Below are 19,493 nucleotides of genomic sequence, written 5' to 3' on the forward strand. Positions count from 1 at the left end.
GGGCGCGGTGGATATAAAGTGGCTTACACCATCGTAGCTTGGTCTTCTGGTCTAGGAACTGCATGCGTCGCTGACAAGCGTCTAGGTGAGGACGGAACGTCGTGTTAAAGTAGTTGATAGAGTCGACCACGTCGCTGTACGCTTTGCGCACCCTCGTCTCTTCGTGTCCGTCGCGTAGGGCCTCCTTGAAAATGGCAATTAACTTCCAGCTGAGCAGCTTCCACGCCGACGCAGCGCCGATAATCTGGTTGGCCCGCTCGTCTGTCAGCTCGACGGTACTGCTGCTACTACCGGTCCTACCAGACAAGGACGACGACTGCCATTCTTGACTGGTCTCGTTGAACATTTGCGCGCACGTGCGCACGAGGCGCCAGGGGAGCTCCTCGTCGAACCCAAACAGACCGGACGACAGGAGGGAGCGGCAGTTCAGCGTGAGCGACGCTGACGTGTCGAACGTCAGGGCGGCCCAGTACGTCGTGCTCTCGGCGTCGATGAAGTCGACTGCATCTGCCGGGTCTGGCCTCGCGGCGGGGACCATGACGGCTGCGCGTCCCTGCTGGCAGGGCGACACCTTGCTGCCGTTGAATTGGAGGTTGCGCTGCCGCGCTCGTAGGATCTGGATGTGCTGCAGGGCGGCGTGCACGCATGCCTGGCCTGATATGCCGTCGGCCTCTTCCTCCTCGGATATACCGGCCGGGATGGGGGTGGATGCGAACAGGAACAGGGAAAGCATGGACCGGTACGAAGGTCGGTTGATCACCCTGAGCATGTCGCGGCGGGCTTGGCGCCAGAGGACTTGGATGACATTGCTCTCGCCGCCCAGGCTGTCCATTCCCTCGACTACCAGGGGAAGCCACCTCGCAGAAAAGGAGAGGATGGCGCCGTCCAGGGACTCGTCCATTTTTCTGTACCGTTCACCCATGACGTGATCATCGCCGTCGGCCCTGGGTCCGTCAAGAGTGCCGTACTCCATGCACATGTCGAGCTTCCTACATAGGTCAGATATCCGCACACACTTATCTGCACGGCTGTTTTTTCCGGCCCTATGTTTTCGTCTGGATTTTAGCACAACATGTCGGACACGTTGTCTCTGAGGAAAGTGGTGTGCATACTCGTATACAAACGGACAGCAGAACCGTCCCATCCAAGACCCGAATACCGTGTCGAATCCCATGTGGTAGATGCTGAACAGCCATCGTGTTTCGAGAGGGCTCAGTATATCCCGCCATGGTGCCGGCGGTGAAGGTGCTAGCATAGATGAAGATGCGCCGTTATCCACGTAACAGGAAGGATAAGAAGCTGCCTGCGCATGGTCCCTACCAGCCGGAGAGGGCCAGTCGGGGGAGCCGGGAGAGCGGCACGTCTGCGACACGGTGGTATCACTGGACGTTACCGCAGAAGACTGTCGTCTATGGCCTCTGCGCGTCTTTCTCAAGGCAGCGGCAGTCTTATTCTCCTTGACCCACTGCGTTATGCGTCGACACGGGTACGGGTCAGTCAGTCACAAGAAGATGGTCGCCAAGTACAGCGTCGAACTGGAGACTCTCACCTTGAAAGTACATTGTGTGCGACGATTCACACAGCGAGTGCAAGAGATGGAAGACTGCTCAGCATCCTGACCCTTGGCACGGGCCGATGCATCACAGGCGACGCGCGATCGGCGGCACTCATCACAGCTGGAGAATTGCGTGCGGCGGGTGACTGGTTCGCTTTGCATCATCTGAGAGAGCACGAACAGGCCACCAGATGAGAACAAAATAGAATAAGAAACGAGAAAGGAGCTTTTTTTTTAAAAAAAAAAAAAAAAAAAAAACAATCAGTTATCAGATACTACTATCACAGTATGCAGGATCTTTAGTCTGATGTATGGACTTTCATCTCTGGGTGATAAAACTGATGAGAATTGGTTGGTGGCGCTCCCGCACAATGTGGGGGAAAAACCCCCGAAGAATGGATGAACAGGTGGATCCTACTTTCCCCAAACCAAAACGGCAAAGCACCCACCCCGAGAGCCCTGCGGACAATCACCGCGGGGCAATCACTTCGGATTTAATGGAACCAAGCAACGGAGCTGGAAAAATAAATGATAAAAAAAAACCGACGTGGGCCTGATTCGAACAGACGCTCCCGAAGGAACAAGATTTCTAGTCTTGCGCATTAGACCACTCTGCCACCACGCCGATGCCTACCCTAGGCTTGTACTCTTTGAGAATTATGTCGTAGATAAGGTGAGAGCACATGGACGTGCCGCTTACACAATGCTTGCTTAGGAGAAATCGAGAGGCCCAGTCGACATGGTTGCTAAAGAAAGATCTAATATGACTATGTGGCAAAGGAGGAAAGAAAAGAAGGAAGAGTCAACACTATTAGTACGTAGTCCAGAAAGGCCGTGTTCACAGGTGCTACTAATCATTCGGGGGTCAGAATCACTCTCGAAAAAAATAAGCAAGACAAAGTTCCATTCACTGATGTCGGCTCTCTAATCCTGCAAATAAGATCACTAACCACCGTTGAGGTAGCGGTAGTAGTAGGTCTTCTGGTTGTTGAGCTTCTTGCCCACCGTGTAGTCCTTCTTCTTGGACACCACGGCCTCCCTCGTGCGGCCTCTCTGCTCGGCCTTCTGCACGTTCTCACGCTTCTTATCCGACACCCCAGTCATGCCTGCAGCTCCACGGGGAACAACAGCCCTAGAGCTGCGACCGTTCCTGGTCGCAACCTTATTGTCTTCATCGTTGTCCGAATCCGGTCTGCCAGCCTCGATGGCTTCGCGCTCTGCGCGCTCCTCGGGCGTCGGGTAGTTGTGGAGGTTTTGGCGGTAGTACTTGTTCATGGAGCGGTGACCGATGGATTTTCCAGTCGGCAGGTGAAGTTCGTACTCGTCTTGGATGATAGAACGTGCGTTCTTCTGGCCCTGAGAACGAGTGCGAGCGTCGGAAGGCTCATCGTCCTCTCCTGCGCTGTCTGTCTCCCAGCCGTCGGCCTCCTCCGTCGAGACCTCCTCTCCGTCCTCATTGACATAGTTGGCCGCACGTGCGGCGCCCAGCTTGGCACCACCCTTGACAGCGTCGTCGTCGTCGTCGTCCTCGTCGTCATCCGAGTACGTGCTCCGGAAGTCGTAAAAGTCACCGATGGCCAGCTGCTCCGCCTCAGTTGTGAAGGGGATCTTGCAGTGGCCCTTATCCCTCATGTGCGTCTGGAGGCCAAACACCGAAGGCTTGAGCTTGCCACAGTACAGGCATTCATGGCCATCGTGGACAGTCTCCTGCAGGAACTTGACAAGTCCGTCAAGATCGACAAGATACTCCTTCTCAGGGATAAACATGCCGTGGAAACGCTCCATGTGCTGCACGTTGAGGGGTACAGTGGTCGAGTTGTAGTTGCAGAATATGCACGACGTGAGCGACCAGGAAGGCTCCGCCGGGGCCTGTACCGGAGTCGCGTTGTTCGACTCGCGGTCGGCCGCAGTGTCGCCGTTCCTGTCGGGCTGGGGGTTCGAGGGACGCTTCACAGGTGAGGGCCGCATCTCGCTCTTGGAGATACTTGTTCGCTGGAACCCCTCGACGACCTGGTTGAACTCTTGCTCGGCATCGGAGTTGACAGAGTGGCGGCGGACAGGCACCGGGTCGCCCAGCGTGAAGGTCGAGCTGACAACGGATGTGGTCTCATCATCAGGGCGTTGGCTGACGGACGCAAGATTTTGCTTGTGCTTCTGGCTGCTGAGGTGGTTCTGAAAGGCATTTTCGCTGTAGTACGTCTTCTGGCACACCTCACAGCCGCGCTCAAAGTAGGCCTTTTCGGCCTCAACTGTAGTCGCAGCACGAGCCGAAATAACCTTTTCGGTGAAGACGTCGGCAGAGATGGGGGGGAGCGAGGCTACTCGGCGCTTGAGGTTGTACCGACTAGAGTGAGAGGGGAGAGTTGTTAGGAGGGCTCGAGTCTTGGAGAGTATCGGAGGATATATCACATACTGCCAGTCACTCTTCATGTGGCCTTTCTGGAGATCGATGTTGCGGTAGGCGACCTGACAGGTGTTGCACGTGTACGGGTGAGAGGCCGAGTTCCCAGCCGTGGCGGGTTGGGCTGCTACACTCGTCATGGCCGGCGTCGGCTGAAGCACAACGCTTCTGTTTCGGGAGTATTCGAGATATTTGGAGCCCAGGAGAATTTAGATTTGCAATATATCTCAAGGGACAAGAAACGAACGGAAGAGCTTGATGGTGAGAGCAGTTGGGAGATTATCGACAAACAAAGATCAAATGATGATGAAAATTCGTGGGTGGCGGGGTTATCGCGGGGCTTGAGCGATAAGAGTTTCTTAGCGGGCCGATAACGTCAGCATTCGGTACTGTAAGTACTTGATGTACCGTGGCCTTTTACAAGTTTGGATTGCGTTGGCGGCTGTCTGAGTAGGTGAATGTGCACAAGGTGGACGATAGGAATTCCTCCACGGCGAAAGAAGATGCAGGATTCTTGCCACATTGACTTCAAATATTCGTCGCCACTGTCATTCAGGACATCTTGTGCAGATGACAAATACCAAGTGACGGTTACCCAAGTGTTAGCAGTTACTTGCCATGCATCGCACCACATGACTCACAGGCTACAGCCACAGCGTATTGCGCCCAAAGCGGTAAGGGTGCAGCCTTGGATGGTGCAGATGGTAATATTACTGTGACTAGCCCTACTCTGAAAAGTCAGCAACATTTTGCACAGATCCAACTGTCGACTTGATATGATGACTTGAGTAGATGTAAATCATCCATTCATACTAATACCGAGCCCCAGTTTCTGCTTGTAATAGTCTGCAGGGTAAATAAAACATCCCGTTGCAAGATATGATATTCCACTGGTAGGTTGGGGTGGTACTCGTGCTACTCCGTAATCATACTAGCGTCGCTTAGTCCTCCTAGTCCTACGCGCCCGTGCAGTGTAGTCTGATCGGTCCCCTGCCAGACAGACGACGCTTGTCATCATCCTGCGCCCAAAGGGGAAGCACCGGCCTTCAACTACCTTCCATCATCATCTTCCCACCTCCGACCTCCGATATTGGCCCCACGGGCACCTGGATGAATAAAGAGACTGTGTGGCACTTGGCTCTGTATCCTGATAGTACGGAAGTCATCGTCAACTCCGATGACAATAGCATGAGTGCTCTCGACCTGCGTCATCCCTACTGAGCCCTCCACCAAGGCCGGCCCGCCCATCGGCTACGACACTCCTCAACTTCTGCCGTGCGTCATGTCACCGGCTTCTGGTCTCGCTTACCGCCTGCAGAGGAGCAGCGAGTCTGCCAAAGATGGATGCGACCCAGATCTCCTCGCTGGCCTATGGCAGGAGGCCCCCTTCGCCCGTCTGCCGTCAGATGCGCCCGATGAGCTACGTCAATACCTGGTTGACATCGACGACCCGCGCCGCATCTATGTCATACATCGCGCCAGCCGCAGGCACAGATTCCAGGAACTAGTGGGAATGTACGTGAAATATCGGGCTCACGGCTCACCTTTTGTATGCTGTTGAGGTCTTGCTGACGGTAAATTAGGTACATCAACCAACTGCGATATGGCTGCGGTGCGCCCGACTGCACAGTACCGACGTGTTTTACCTGCCGAAAGCGACTTGCCGGCAAGGCTCCGATCAGACGTTATAGCCAGTTGAGTGCTAGGACGTTGGCCGTCTACCTTGCTAGCCAAGACGACCCGGAAAAGGGCCTCTGTCTTGCGCCTCGCCAACTTAAAGACGCCCCCAAGACCTTGTTCAACGACCTCGCCTTTGAGAAGACGAGCCGAGACCCGATGCTTCCCATGGACACAAAGCGTCCCAGCAGCCGTGGAAGCTCTGGGTCTCTCAAGAGCAAACCTGGCCGAGAGACCGGGTGCGCACGATCCCCCAGGCCCCCTTGCCCCGAAAGCAAACCGGCACGGGCACGCATTTCAATCAGCGGCGACGAAGACCATATATCAGCCGAGCATGACGAGACGAGCGCACCCTGCACCTACAAGATCCAGGAGAAGCCAACCAACAAAGATCACCGCTCTTTTGCAGCGAACCTTTTTGGTACCGTGGCGTTCAGGATGTTTGAGTGGCTGACGCCCCAAGGGCTGGCTGCCATTTCCAACAAGCTCCAAGTGGGTAACCAAGACATGGAAACCCGATTAGGGGCCTATCCACAACTATCGGCTTCCACTTCGACAACTCTAGTTCCGGATTCGGGTGCTGAGCTGGAGCCTCCTTCAAAACCGCCGAGTATCCTCAATGGGGATCCACCTGAGAAGCTGGCGCCTCCGGAGCCGCTCAACCCATCGCTCAACCCATCGCCTAGGGACCCTACCAAATCGAGACGCGCGCCCGAATCCATGCTGCGCTCACCACAATCGGCTAGTAAGCCGCGTAGAAGGGCATCACTGGAGCCCGTCTCCCCGGCCAAATTGGAGGAACCAAGGTCGCCGACAAAATCCCCGAGACCAGCTATGCTCCACCCGGACAAGCTCTCCCGACCTCTCCGATCCGTGTCTGCCATGTCGCGGGGGATACCGGAGATGCCGTCCAAACCTGCCTTCTTTGGCAACTTCTCGCCCGATAATTGTGTCGGACGAGATACGGATGAATTGACATCGCACGACGAGGAGCGAAGCGAGGCCCCCACTCTCCAGTCATCGACCGAATTCGAGGCATCGCCATCTGCTGAGCGCAAGGGGAGGTTTGGGCTGCCGCTAGACCTCGGGGGCAATGCAGAATCCGCCGAGATAACATGTCCGCTACCACAATCCCTTTCCAGCATCAACATCGATATCATCGAATTCTTCTGCAATGTCTTCAATGAGGACAACACGGGAGAGCACCCGGTAGACCCTCTCCTCGATATCTTGGACCCGTGTCCCGAGCCGCTCGGGAGAAAGAACCTGCTCGTGGAGAAGAAGAGAAGACGCGACACCATATCCCGGCGGCAGTGGAAGGTATTCAACGAGCAAACCTTGTTCCACGTTCTCAGCAGCCCTCACCTCCTGCTCTCATCTTTCATGTCCAATGGTGACCTCTTTGACTCACACACCCTCTGGTACTGTATGTTCCGCCTGATCAGAGCGGTGCCAAGCCTAGTGTTCCATAGCCTCTGGATGGCCGCAGACAGCCTATTCGTGCCGCCAAAGGGTCTGCAGAATGCGGGTCCGGGGTCGTCGAAGCTGTTCAAGCGCAACAAGAAGGCCCTGACAGAATTCGAGGCAGGATGTCTCATGTCCATCTGCTTGCATGCTCTGGCAGGGAGTGTACCCTCTTCCCCGGATAAGCATTCCCTCCGGGCAATCTCGTGGAACCGATCCAAGGGCCTTACAGTGACAGCATTCCCCGATATTTCCGACCAACCGGCCTGGGTCCGAGAGCAGTTTGAGGACGCCTTGTCCCACGACCTGGCCATCCGGCTGGCCCGCCGCTTATGTTGCGCTGTGACGGCACGGCGTCAGTTTGCCCACATGGTCGAGGTCGAGAAGCTGGCCGGAAACGATGACGACGATACTGACTTTGACATACTCGACCCGCTCTTCAACCAGATCGACCTCCTCGGGCTAGAAACGGCGCCCGTCCTTGAATTCTCTGAGCAGTCACGGCGCCACCACCAGGGTCGGATGCAGATGCTGATTCTGGAGTGGGCCAGGGCGGTCATGTTTCATGAGTGGCATGGCAGACCAGACTTCTCGACAAGCGGCCCCTTTTCCGGGGCGTTGTCTGTCATCGAGTCCATGTGTAAGCTGATTTCCGCACGTCCGTCCTTCCTCCCACGGGCCCTGACTGATGCTTGTATTACAGACGACCAACGCGACTTCCTCCAACTCGTGGATCGAGATTTTCACATGCACTACTTCTCCGAGAGGCTCGACTCGATGGAAGTGGCGGTTTCCTGGCTCGGTTTTACGTCGACGAGCAAGAGACGACACCTGCTCGACTACCCCTATCTGTTCACACAAGACACGCTCGTATCGTTCTTCCGGTCCATCAACTTCTCGAGAATGAGCAGAGCGTTCGAGGAGTCGAGCTCCCTGAAGACGCGGATGAGTGCCATAGTTGACAGGGGAAGCCTCATCACCAACACGCACCACAAGACAGTCTTGCAGGACATGCTCAAGACGGCGTCGGAGAGATATATGATACTCGAAATCAGCCGCAATAATGTCATCCGGGACGCCTTCGACCAGCTGTGGCAGCGTCAGGAGCGCGAGCTCCTACGGCCCCTCAAGGTGCACCTGGGCGAGGACGGTGGCGAGGAAGGTTTCGATTCGGGTGGTGTGCAGCAGGAGTTCTTCCGCATGGCCGTTGCCGAGTTCCTCGACGCGGACTGCGGGGCGTTCACCGTCGACGACAGGACGCGCATGGCCTGGTTCATGCCGGGCTCGGTGGTTGAGCTCTGGAAGTATGAGCTCTTCGGCATCTTGGTGTCGATCGCCGTGTTCAACGGTCTGACCCTTCCTGTGACATTTCCCCGGGCGCTCTACCGCAAGCTTCTGGACTGGCCCGTCACAGAGCTTCACCACCTCGAAGACGGATGGCCTGATCTTACCAGCGGACTTACGATGCTGCAGGAGTGGGATGAGAAAGACGGCACCATCGAAGACGTGTTTGCCCGCACTTATGAGTTTTCGGTGTCGGCGTACGGAAGCCACGTCACGCGCGACATGAACTCTGCCGACGAGAACTGGCCGCAATTTGGAAGCGTCGGCAGCAGCGGCAGCGCCAGCGGCGGCGACCAAGGTGGTTCCGTGACGGGCGATGACGCCGACGATGGCACAGGAGAAGCACCACTCGTGACAAAGGACAACCGCGATGAGTACATAACCGACTACATACGATTCCTCGCCGACGTGTCGGTGCGCCCACAGTACGCCGCCTTTGAAAAGGGGTTCCGGTCCTGCCTGGATGCCAAGTCGCTCCGACTCTTGAGCCCCAACATCCTGCAGTCGCTGGTGGAAGGGGTGCAGGAGATTGACGTGGCCGAGCTCCGGCGGTATACGCGCTACGTCGGATGGGATGCATCGCACCGCACCGTGCGCGACTTCTGGTCAATCGTCAAGCGCTACGACGAGACGATGAAGCGCAAGCTACTCGAGTTCGTCACGGCGTCGGACCGTCTCCCCGTCGGTGGCGTGCGGAACCTGCAGTTCGTGCTGCAGAAGAACGGTGCCGAGGAGGAAGATGGTCATCTGCCGACGGCTTACACCTGCTACGGAACGTTGCTGCTGCCCGAGTACAAGGATAAGGAGGTGCTGAGGGAGCGACTTGCCATGGCGTTGGAGAATGCTCAGGGGTTTGGGTTCGCGTAGATGTATATATGTATATATATACACATATTTCTGATTTAGAAGGGGAGACGTAGGGTCAAGATGCAAAGAAGATATTGGTTACAGGTGCAATTATTATGTAGGATTACTATTTCAAGGTGGGGAGCGGATGGGTTTATTTCATGTACAGCTGCTGTACCTCTTTTTTTTTCTTCTTCTCATTCATGCATCATCAATACAGAACACATCGATTTCTTCTCTCCGTGTCTACTCATGTTCCATCTGCCTAACATTGAGATTGATCCTCTTATTCTTCATCCAACCACGCCACCGTTCATACGGACCATTCTCATCTGCAGTGGCCGGCCAATCTTCCAAGAATGAGGGACACGTACCCCTCAGGATCTTGGGCACGCCGTGAAAGGCCCGTCTCGACTGGCCCGTCATGTAGACGGCATCACCGGATCGCAGGCGGAGGAGCAGGTACTTTTTTGTCCCCTCTTTGGCAGTAGTAGTAGCAGCAGCAGCAGCAGCAGCAGCAGCAGCAGCAGCAGCAGCAGTAGTAGTAGAAGAAGAAGAAGACGAAGAAGGGGAGGAAGGAGAAGAAGCCCCCGTTGTAGAATCCCCCTCAGCGTCTGGTGGAGCAATCATGAATATCCCATCACACCCGAGGCTCAGACTCACGAGCCCCCTGTCGACGCGCTCACTGACGTCCCGATGCATCATCATGGTGTCCCCGGGGGTATAGAAGTTGACGATGGCAGCCTGGGCGACGGTCTGGGGGAAAAGGGCGCGCAGGAACGAGGCCAGGTCGGGCGGGAAGGGCGGAGGGGTCCCGCACTCCGGGTACACGCGTCTCGTCCAGTCGTACTGTCCGCCCAGGGTGACCCAGCTGAGACGGCGATTGAGTGCCTGGCGGGGGGTGAGGGCACGGTGGACGGACGGGTCGAGAGGCTGGAAGGTAGACGGCGACGATGACGACGAGGAAGGATCATCGTCCGGCCCGAGGGAGAAGAGGGATGCACCCGAGGGTGGGTAGGGTACGCGATAGTGGAGGCTCAGGTTACTGGAGTGGTGGGGGACGCTGAGATCCCGGTGGGCCATGAGGTCCATGAGTCTGATCTGGATGGTGGGAGGGATGAGGTCGGGAATGATGAGGAGGTCTTTTTCTCCCCTCCATTTTATATTCGTGTTTGTGTGTGCGTGGGTGTATTTAGTCAGAGGGTTAAAGATTAAGAGAGAAGATTGAAGGAAGGAAGACGAGAGAAGGGAGAGGAAAGAAGAGATATGAGAACGACAACGAACCTGGAAGAAGAGGATGGTAGAGTATGGGAACATCACTGTCGACCGATACGGAGCTCAGTCCGAGATGGGAAAAGGCCTCGCATAGCTGCGTCTTGGAGATGATGTCGCCCGTGGACTTGAAGCTGGACTGATGAGGAGGAGATCGAGGGTTGTCGATGTTGGGATCTGACAGGAGTTCATCTTGACTCTGTTTCTTGTGTCGTACGAATTCGGCTCGCAGCCAGTCGGGGGGGTGTTGATGAGCGTCGAGGTCGTGAAGAGATGTCATGATCGTGGGGGGGGGAGGGATTCGGTGGGAACAAGACCACGACTTTTTCTTCTTCGGATTCCTTTTTTTTTCCACACCTCTTATCCGACCTCCTTATTCTTGATGAAATGTATTATAGATCAGAAATTCCTCACAGCGTTTCCAGATCTCGTGTGAATAGATTGGTGCTATGGTTGTTTTCGTTTGTGCGCGCGTATGTCAGGATGAGAGTGTCAAACCTGAAGATCTTAGCCAATGACGCGCCACTTCAACCCTTTTTTCACCCCCGAACAAGAGACCACCAACCTCCTGGGCACGCCCTCACGTCCAGCAAACACTTCAAGAAGTCCACAAGAAAGAAACAGAGAAACAAACAAGGAAAGAAGGAAAGATAGAGAAGGGGGAAAGGAAGCGAAGGGAGACAAAAAAAAGAACAGACACATCGACAAATAGGAATGAGCCTATTCTCCCCCGCCAGGCCACTGCTACAGCGAGCCAATATCCTCTCCAGCAGCAGCCGTCTACGCCATCTATCCACAGGCACAGGAGGCGACCCCATCTCACCCGACGACGATGGCAATAGCACGCTACGCAAGAGCAAGAAGAAGGGGTCCCGCGGGAACCCCATCACCGAATCCCTAGCACCCCTGGACACCATCCGTATCGTCGGCAGCGTATCAGCGTCGGCAGATGCCTCGAAGACGGCGGCGGCGGCGCCCCCCAAGGAGACCAAGGAGGAACGCCGCGCAGCCTCGGCGGCAGACAGGTTCTTCCGACGAGGCTACGACTTCCTCTACTCGGCCGAGGGTTTGCCGACGCACCGACCCAACGCGGCGACGCCCGAGGTCGTCGTCCTGGGCGCCTCCAACGCAGGTAAATCCTCCTTCCTCAACAGTCTCCTCGGCAGGAGCGACGCCGCACGCGTGAGCTCCCGGCCGGGACACACCATCACCATGAATGCCTTTGGCGTGGGGCGTCGCGGTAGCGAAGACAACGGCAGCAACAAGAACGGCAGCGGCAACGTCAACAGCCGCGGCGGTGGCAACGGCGGAGGTGGAGGTGTAGGCGGCGGAGCCGACAGGCATTCCGGACACGGTCTGATCCTCGTCGACACCCCGGGGTACGGACACGCCAGCCGGAAGGGATGGGGCGACTCCATCTGCCGGTACGTGGAGAGGCGTACCATGCTGAGGGGTGCCGTCGTCCTCGTCCCCGCGCAGAAGGGCCTGCACGCCATGGACCGCTGGGTCCTCCGCATGCTGGCCGAGCGCAACAAGCGCGTCCTCGTCGTCCTGACAAAGGCCGACATGGCCGGGCGGGACTGGTGGGGCGGTTGCCGGGACCTGGCCGCCGACGTGCGCGCCGAGATGCGTCGGCTCGAGGCCAGGCTGGACAACGGCTGGCGCGAGGGCGACGGCTGGATCACCACCGTCTACGCCACAGCGGCCGGCTGGCCTAGGAGGCGCTCCGTCGGTCAGGCCCCGGGCATGTCTGGCGCGCGCGTCGCCATCCTGGAGCACCTCGCTGGCTTCGCGCTCCAGGAAAAGGTCGAGACCAAGCCTAGCGATGTCTCGTACGGGGGGGAAATCGTCTCTTGGGATGACATCCTCGCCCAGACTTCGTCGTCGGACAAGTGACCATGTGGCGGGCGGCGTGTCATACTCGGTGGTGGTGGACAAGCTGTATTTATATTTGTTCTCATATATATACATGTATACATATATATCTTCTCCCTTGGATGCCCCCCATGACTTCACTTTTGGTCTTGTTTTTATCTTTGAATAATGTACATAAAATAGAGACATGTTGGGGATGTTGATGCTAGCCATCGCTACAATTCCCAGACGCCATTGTTCTTTATTTTTTGAGAGAGAGAGAGGGAGGGAGAAATCCCCCCGAAACGGAAATCGTTACGCCCCGGCCGGGGGGTCGCGAATCGACTGGCTGGTTCCAGGTCGGCTCGACCCGGCCTTGCTCAACCGTCGTGATCCCTTCATGTCAAATAGACTCTTGACTCTCTTCAGTCTGGCCCACCGCTCCTTATCCTTGATCTCCTGCTCCTTGTCTTCATCCTCGGCCGTGCTCGCAGGCGTGGACGCCATGTCCGCAGCAGGGCCGTGGGAGGTACCCGGGGTCTTGGGCAGGTCCGTCTGCCGCACGCCTCTAGCGGGAGTCGACGGGGGACCCGACGCCGACGGCTTATGGCTCTTCGGCTTACCCGCGTACACGCTCCGCAGGTGGGAGTCGTTGTGGAGCGTCTGCAGGAGGATCTTCCATGCCGGCTGGGGCTCGTTCTCGGCCACCCGTATGGTGGTGGCCAGCTTCTGCGTGTCGGCATTCTTCCAGGGGCAGAAGAAGCGGTGCTCGCGGACCGCGTCGAGATGATCCATGGGTGCCGGAACGATGACTTCGCCGCTGTCCCCGACCTCTCTGCTCTTGAACATCCAGAGACCCAGGCGTCGGAGGCAGGTGTGGCACGACGCCGAGTTGGAGACCGCACCTATGCGTACGTTGGACAGACCCTGCCAGCCCATGAGGGCCAGGGCCAGGGCGGTCCGGTTCGGCGGCTCGGGGGACCCAGCTTCTGTCTGGAAGAAATCGGGGGGGAGCTCCTTGATGGTCTTGTCTAGGTCCAGATCCACGGGGAGTCGGAGGTTAAATTCGTAGGGGAGGAACGACTCTCTAGAGCACAGCTCCTGGTATCGTTCCTTGAGGTCCTGTACGGCGGACGACGTGTTCGCGATATGTAGTCGGAGAAGAGTGTCTGCAGGGCACGGCTCCGGATTAGCAGGCATGTATGAGGGAAGAGGTCGGGGGGTGTTCAACAAACCGTCGCAGCCTCGCCTTCGCCACAGGCAGTCCTCGAGGTGGGAGTCGGTGATAAGCTCGGCATATTTGTCGACGAGGGCACCCTCTACTTCACGATTAGCAAATCAGGTGTGCTGGAAACGTTGCGGTGGGAGGTGGATGCCGGCATACCAATCTCGGATGGCACCAACACCGAGACCTCGGTGCCGCCAACATCCTTCTTATTGACTTTGACGACGAGCTCCTTGTGGCACAGAACGCACCGGACAGTCTCCTTTCCATGGCACACCCAGCCTCTCTTGGCCCACTCGATCTCGCTGACCCTGTCCGGCTTGGGTGTCCAGTCCGTTATATCGTTAAAGGTCGCCAGTCGTTTGAGGAGCTCGCTCCGGTCGCTCGGACAGAATCGTGCCAGCGGCTTCTCCTCGACCTTCTTCTGGGAGGCAACAGCCCGCTTACCGACCACGGACGAGCCGGAGCCTGTTCTAGTCAGGCTTGGCGAGGCTTCCGAGGCTGCTGCCGCTGGTAGTGTTGTTGCTGTCCTTGCCCTTGCCGTGCTCTCTGTTGGGGCTTTGGGGCTGCCGACGGTGCTGCCACCGCTGTTTGACTGGGGCAATCCTAGTCGGCGGCGTTTCTGTAGAAGGGCTTCGACTTCTTCCGCTGTCTGCGGTGGCTTTGCCGGCGCTGTCCCAGGACGAGAGCCGGGACGATCGTTGTCGCCGTTTCCCTGACGCGGGCTCCCCAGACCCTGAAGAAGGGTGTTGAACTTGCGTTTCGTAGCATTCATTGTGAAAGCTTCGACGGGATCTGCCGTGCCGAGGGTGGCGGGCAGGGACGCTACTGAAGAATTTCGACGACCTTTTTCCTCCTCCAGTTATCTACGTATAAACACAAGTCAAACTGTCTTGTTGAGAGTTGGACGTGATAATTGTGTTTGGATGTCGTTAGCTGTTGTTGTTTGTTTGTTGCCTCCTTCTGCAAGGGGACAGAAGCCAATCGATAAGGCTGTCCAGCAACCAAACAAGCCACTCACCGACCCACCGTCAGCCTCATTATTCATTGTGGAGGGGGAGGGGTGTGACTCTCCCCAGCCACACTGATCACTATTGTAATCGAATGGTCCACAAAACTGTTTATCTATCTTTTCTTTTGTTCGCTGTCTCTTTTTTTTTTTTTTTTTTCCGACCTGAACCCGGGCCCGATTATACACAACCACCAGACGACTCACACGACCTTATTCAGCTTTTCATTTCCCTTCTTCCAAAGCTCTGTGTTCTTTTGTCGGTCCAGCAGGCCGCCCTCGAGTCCTATAAAAGGAGGCAAACATTGAGGCACCATCATACTATCTCGACTCTCTTCCTTCTCGGAGAAAACCCGACCCACACACCCTCTGATCGTCGAGGCACATGTCCTCGGGCGCGCCTCCGTCCTGGCTCTTTTCCAACAACTCGTCCAATCCGTTGACGACTCCGTCGAGAGAACCCGACACGATGGCCAAGAAGACCGATGCTACCAAGCCAGGAAAGAAGGCCTCGTCCTCCTCCAAGACGAAGACTTCTTCTTCCAAGTCCAAGGTTCCAGCTACCCCGTCCACCGCCCCGCCCAGCCGGCTCATCGGCCTCGTCGAAGACTTCCTATCCCAGAACTCCCCTTCGGCGCACAAGCTCTTCAAGGAGCAGCGTGAAAAGAATGGATGGGAGTCCTCCGCGCAGGCCGCGTCTTCATCGTCCCTTGTCGACGTATTCAAGACCTGGGAGGATTCTCAGCAGCAGCAGCAGCAGCAGCAGCAGTCGTCTGTCAAGGGTGCCGACGTGGACATGAAGGATGCTTCCTCTTCCTCTTCCTCGTCCGACTCTGACTCATCGAGTGACAGCGACAGCGACAGCGACAGCGACAGCGACAGCGATGACAAGGAGGCACCTGCCACTAAGGCTGGTCTCGGTGCCAAGACCGGCGTGAAGCGCAAGGCTTCCAGCGAGTCTTCCGACTCCAGCGACTCGTCCGACTCGTCCGACTCGTCCAGCTCCGAGGACGAGGACGATGACAAGAAGGAGAAGGCCAAGAAGAGCAAGCCCCAGGCCAAGAAGCAGAAGCGTGCCTCGTCTGCCTCGTCCTCCTCTTCCTCTTCCTCTTCCTCTTCCGAGTCCTCCGAGTCCTCGTCCGAATCATCGGACAGCTCTGACTCCGATTCCTCCTCAGACTCGGACTCGTCCGACTCTGACAGCGACTCCGATTCATCCTCGTCCTCGGAGGAATCCGCCGTCGACGCCGAGAAGGCCGCCAAGGTTGCCCTCCCCGACTCAGACTCAGGCTCAGACTCGTCCGACTCGTCTTCCGACAGCGACTCATCCGACTCGGACTCGGACAAGAAGAAGGAGGAGGGGGGGGAGGAGGAGAAGGAGAAGAAGAAGTCCGCGGCCTCCGGCTCTTCGTCATCTTCAGCCTCCGACTCCTCGGCCACCGTCGACAAGCCCACCGCATGTTCCGCCGTCGACCCCCCTCTGCCTCCCGACCCCGTCACCGAGGGGAAGGGCAAGAAGAAGACGAACGAGCGCTTCTCCCGCATCCCCAAGAACGTCCAGGTCGACGAGCGCTTCGCCTCCAACGCCTACATCCACGTCGACTACTCGCAGCGCGCCCACGAGGACCTCATCGTCACAAAGGGCAAGAGCTTCACCAAGGAGAAGAACAAGAAGAAGAAAGGCAGCTTCCGCGGCGGCCACATTGACATTTCCCACAAGGGAGCTGTCTACTTTGACGATTAAGGAAGAAAGAAAAAGGAAGACAAAGAAGGACGGACGAACGAGGTTATGTCGGTGTGATCTGTACATCTTTTCTTTTGTCCGGAGTTGGGTTTCTCTTACTGTTCACGGCGGAGGAGAGCATCTATATATATGAAGTACATGAGGGGGAGAAGGAGAAGCCATGTTTGACACACGGCATGCCTAGAAACATATTTTTGAAACATGGTATTCTTAGAAATATTTTTATATAAAAAAAAACCATGATTGAACACGCCTGAATAACAATACCACTACGAATATTTGCCGGCGTTAATTAGCAGGGTGGTGACGACGATGACTCTTCTTTTCTTTTCTTCTTCTTTTCCTCGCATCTATTTCTAAGAATTTTTCTTCTTCTGGCAGGGAAGAAAGCAACGGTGCAGGACCGATGAGAATGTTTGTAGAGTGGAGATGACGGGAAGACGTAGACGCCACGATCAAGAGATGATTCCCCCGGCGACGTGTTCCTCGGGGGGGAAAAAAGGTCGGCACAGGTTTACTGGAGCTACAACTTACATAGAGAGGAGAGCGTGTGTGGTTCTCGAGACGTAGGCTCCGGTATTCGTAGGTATTATTGCAGTGTGCTGACGTTGGTGGGAATATCCCGGTAGCCAACGTGGCATGCCCCCTCTCTACCACGAAGAATGCCCCTGCCCCGATGTGCTCCCCTCCAGCTTCGGTCCGGGGTCTCGAGGTCAGAGATCGTCCTCCCTCATCTTCATGATGTCATTCTTGCGCCCGACGGCATCCCAGGCGCGGTTCCCGTCGCGCGCATTGCGGCCAGCCTCGGCCAGCCACACGTCCCACTGCTTGGTCTGGGGGGCGGACTCGCTGTTGCGGACCCAGGCGGCGGTGCCGGTCTCGCGGATGGCGTACCACAGCGTGCGGGTGAAGCTGGCCTTGCCTTCCGGTCCGTCGACGCCGGGCGTGTCCTCGTTCGCGCTGAGGGAATCGCGGGGGGTGACGGTCTCGCAGTGGTAGCGCGACATGTCCCAGAAGTAGCGGGGCGGCAGCATGCCGAGGGCCCAGTAGAGGCCGTTGAGGGTGATGTACGAGGCGCCGATGAAGACCTGCGAGTTCCACTTGCAGTTCCCCAGGAGGACGACGCTGATCATGAGGAAGACGGCGCCGGTGGCCATGAGGAGGTAGTAGCCGTTGCCCTTGACGTAGTAGTCGCACTCTTCCGTGCCCGAGTACAGCTCGCGGGCGACGTCCTCGGTGCAGCGGACGAGGACGAAGGCGCCCTCGCGCGTGCGGATCACGACGTCCCCCGCCGGCGTCTCGTCGTTGTGGCTGCGCGTCATGAGCACGGGGCGCCAGAACGAGGCGAAGCCCACGAGCGAGGACATGACGGAGATGAGCGAGATGGCCATGATGGCCGGCCCGTCCTCCCAGACGGCGGCGCAGACGAGGATGGCGACGGTGACGACGAACGAGAGCACGCTGAGGAGATGCAGGGGCGAGAACAGCCGCGGCGGGATGGCCGGCCGGTCGCCCTCGGACCTGGGCTTCGGGAGCGACAGCAGGTCCTGGAGCGTCCGCCTCCCCACGGCGTTGCGGCGCCGAGACGTGTTCTTAGGGCCCCCGCCGCCGCCGCCGCCACCGACGTCGTCGTCGTCGTCGTTGCCGTGGTGGCGACCGGTAGTCACGCCAACGGGCTCCGCGTCCTGGGCCTCGGTGCTCTCCTCCTCATCCCGGGCCGGCGCCAGCTGCTCCCCCCCCTTATCGGTGCGAGGAATGGCCTGACGGCGGGGGGCCATCAGCCGCGAGAGGAGGCCTCTCCTGCGTCCGCCGGACTGCGGCCCACCCGACGGCTCCACGTGGTCCCGACGGCTCGCGTGCTTCACCTCCCGCACCACGAAGCTGTGGGGAGGGAGGTCCTCGAAGGGCGTGACCAGGTTGGCGAAGAAGCCGACAGATCGGAGCATCGTCCCCGAGTAGACGCCCGTCAGCGTCGCCGACACGTCCGGCATGCGCGTCGGTCTGGTCGGCTTCAGGAAGATCTGGGGCGCCGGGATGATGCGCGGCAGCACGCACAGCACAGACGACGTGATGGGCTGGGCGTGCTCGACCATGGCCGACTCGCCGATGACGACGAGAAGATTGACGACGTCCAGCGACCAGTCCGTCTTGACGGGGGGGAACCATCTCCATCCTTGTTCCGACATGATGTTGGGGGCGTTTGCCGTTGGGGCGTTTTCGTATATAGTGCTATCCAATGCAACAGTAGGATGACAGACGAGAAAAAAAAGAAGAAAGCGTTGAGGGTATCGGATGCGAACGAGAAGGGGAAAGAAAGAAAGAAGAAAGAAGACAAAAGACAAAAGAGACGAGATGTAAAGATGAACAATGGCGCTGGTGGAAGGGGGCAAGGTAGAGGCAAGGAGGAGATGTATGATATGAAACAGAGAGAGATGGACGACGGTAGTAGAGGCTGACGTGAGGTTGAAAAGACAAACCATCAAGATATGTAATGAAAATCCGTAGCCTGTAGGCGTTCCCACTGCATTGTCGGGAGATCCCTGTCAGTGGTTTGCCTACCCCTGGGAGAGGGACAGCGGCGCAGTGTACAGGTACAGGATTGTCGTTACGGGGCGAGTACTCGGTGCTGTATCGATACTCCCGTACCTCCAGGCTACAGGTACGGAGGAGCGATACGCATCATCACCGTACAGCTTAGGGGCTGCAGCTTAGGGGCTGCAGCTTACGGCTTACGGCTGGCAGGGCGGGCTGGATGGTCAGATGGGGGGGATGCAGGAGAGTAAGTGTGACGTGTCTGCAGTAGCGATTCTCTTACCTGCTCCATACTGTCGGCCATTCCCTGTCCTCTAAAAAGGGTGGAGAGAACAGCAGCAGGCGCTTAACCTGTAACCTGGTCCCCGAAAGTCCCTGAAGGTCGCTGGAGGTCCCCCTGCCCTCCCGGGCCTCCTCCCCTACGGGCCCTACCCTCCTTGAGTTCATCGGATGGGGGTGGCGGCCCGCCCCGCGTGGCGTCGAGCCGATGCCGGGGCTGTAACGGGCCGGGATGGATCAGACGCGTGTGGCCGAGGAGCGTCCCGGTGCTGCGAGTGCTCGTAGTCATAT

General features: G+C 57.4%; 8 protein-coding genes across 8 annotated transcripts in view; 3 read left to right on the forward strand and 5 right to left on the reverse strand.

The window, feature by feature from the left end:
- The window catches only part of GMORB2_7665 (3-hydroxyacyl-CoA dehydrogenase, NAD binding domain), a gene marked incomplete at both ends in the record, with an annotated part of 2,213 nt that extends 651 nt beyond the window's left edge, over positions 1-1,562 (reverse strand). Inside the window, 2 exons of the mRNA XM_035469630.1 lie at positions 28-1,465; positions 1,527-1,562. Coding sequence (XP_035320724.1) covers positions 28-1,465; positions 1,527-1,562 — 1,474 coding nt within the window. The remainder of the gene's footprint in view (positions 1-27; positions 1,466-1,526) is intronic.
- Positions 1,563-2,500: 938 nt separating this feature from the next.
- On the reverse strand, positions 2,501-4,096 carry GMORB2_7666 (pre-60S factor REI1; the record flags this gene model as incomplete). The annotated part of the gene is made up of 2 exons (XM_035469631.1): positions 2,501-3,899; positions 3,969-4,096. The coding sequence occupies 2 exons, from the start codon at positions 4,094-4,096 to the stop codon at positions 2,501-2,503; spliced, it is 1,527 nt and encodes a 508-aa protein (XP_035320725.1).
- A 1,142-nt stretch (positions 4,097-5,238) lies between these two features.
- On the forward strand, positions 5,239-9,308 carry GMORB2_7667 (uncharacterized protein; the record flags this gene model as incomplete). The annotated part of the gene is made up of 3 exons (XM_035469632.1): positions 5,239-5,471; positions 5,540-7,737; positions 7,801-9,308. The coding sequence occupies 3 exons, from the start codon at positions 5,239-5,241 to the stop codon at positions 9,306-9,308; spliced, it is 3,939 nt and encodes a 1,312-aa protein (XP_035320726.1).
- A 225-nt stretch (positions 9,309-9,533) lies between these two features.
- On the reverse strand, positions 9,534-10,839 carry GMORB2_7668 (Oxidoreductase; the record flags this gene model as incomplete). The annotated part of the gene is made up of 2 exons (XM_035469633.1): positions 9,534-10,429; positions 10,572-10,839. 2 exons carry the CDS (start codon positions 10,837-10,839, stop codon positions 9,534-9,536), a joined length of 1,164 nt encoding a protein of 387 aa, XP_035320727.1.
- Positions 10,840-11,273: 434 nt separating this feature from the next.
- On the forward strand, positions 11,274-12,455 carry GMORB2_7669 (GTP-binding protein; the record flags this gene model as incomplete). The annotated part of the gene is made up of 1 exon (XM_035469634.1): positions 11,274-12,455. The coding sequence occupies one exon, from the start codon at positions 11,274-11,276 to the stop codon at positions 12,453-12,455; it is 1,182 nt and encodes a 393-aa protein (XP_035320728.1).
- A 273-nt stretch (positions 12,456-12,728) lies between these two features.
- Positions 12,729-14,413, reverse strand: GMORB2_7670 (Rsm1-like; the record flags this gene model as incomplete). Its single annotated transcript, XM_035469635.1, has 2 exons — positions 12,729-13,732; positions 13,798-14,413. 2 exons carry the CDS (start codon positions 14,411-14,413, stop codon positions 12,729-12,731), a joined length of 1,620 nt encoding a protein of 539 aa, XP_035320729.1.
- Positions 14,414-15,116: 703 nt separating this feature from the next.
- Positions 15,117-16,391, forward strand: GMORB2_7671 (SRP40, C-terminal domain; the record flags this gene model as incomplete). The annotated part of the gene is made up of 1 exon (XM_035469636.1): positions 15,117-16,391. The coding sequence occupies one exon, from the start codon at positions 15,117-15,119 to the stop codon at positions 16,389-16,391; it is 1,275 nt and encodes a 424-aa protein (XP_035320730.1).
- Positions 16,392-17,104: 713 nt separating this feature from the next.
- GMORB2_7672 (uncharacterized protein) lies at positions 17,105-18,577 on the reverse strand (the record flags this gene model as incomplete). The annotated part of the gene is made up of 1 exon (XM_035469637.1): positions 17,105-18,577. The coding sequence occupies one exon, from the start codon at positions 18,575-18,577 to the stop codon at positions 17,105-17,107; it is 1,473 nt and encodes a 490-aa protein (XP_035320731.1).
- Positions 18,578-19,493: the final 916 nt, after the last annotated feature.

Source organism: Geosmithia morbida (genome assembly GCF_012550715.1).
Source record: "Geosmithia morbida isolate 1262 chromosome Unknown scaffold_9, whole genome shotgun sequence".
Taxonomy (NCBI): domain Eukaryota; kingdom Fungi; phylum Ascomycota; class Sordariomycetes; order Hypocreales; family Bionectriaceae; genus Geosmithia; species Geosmithia morbida.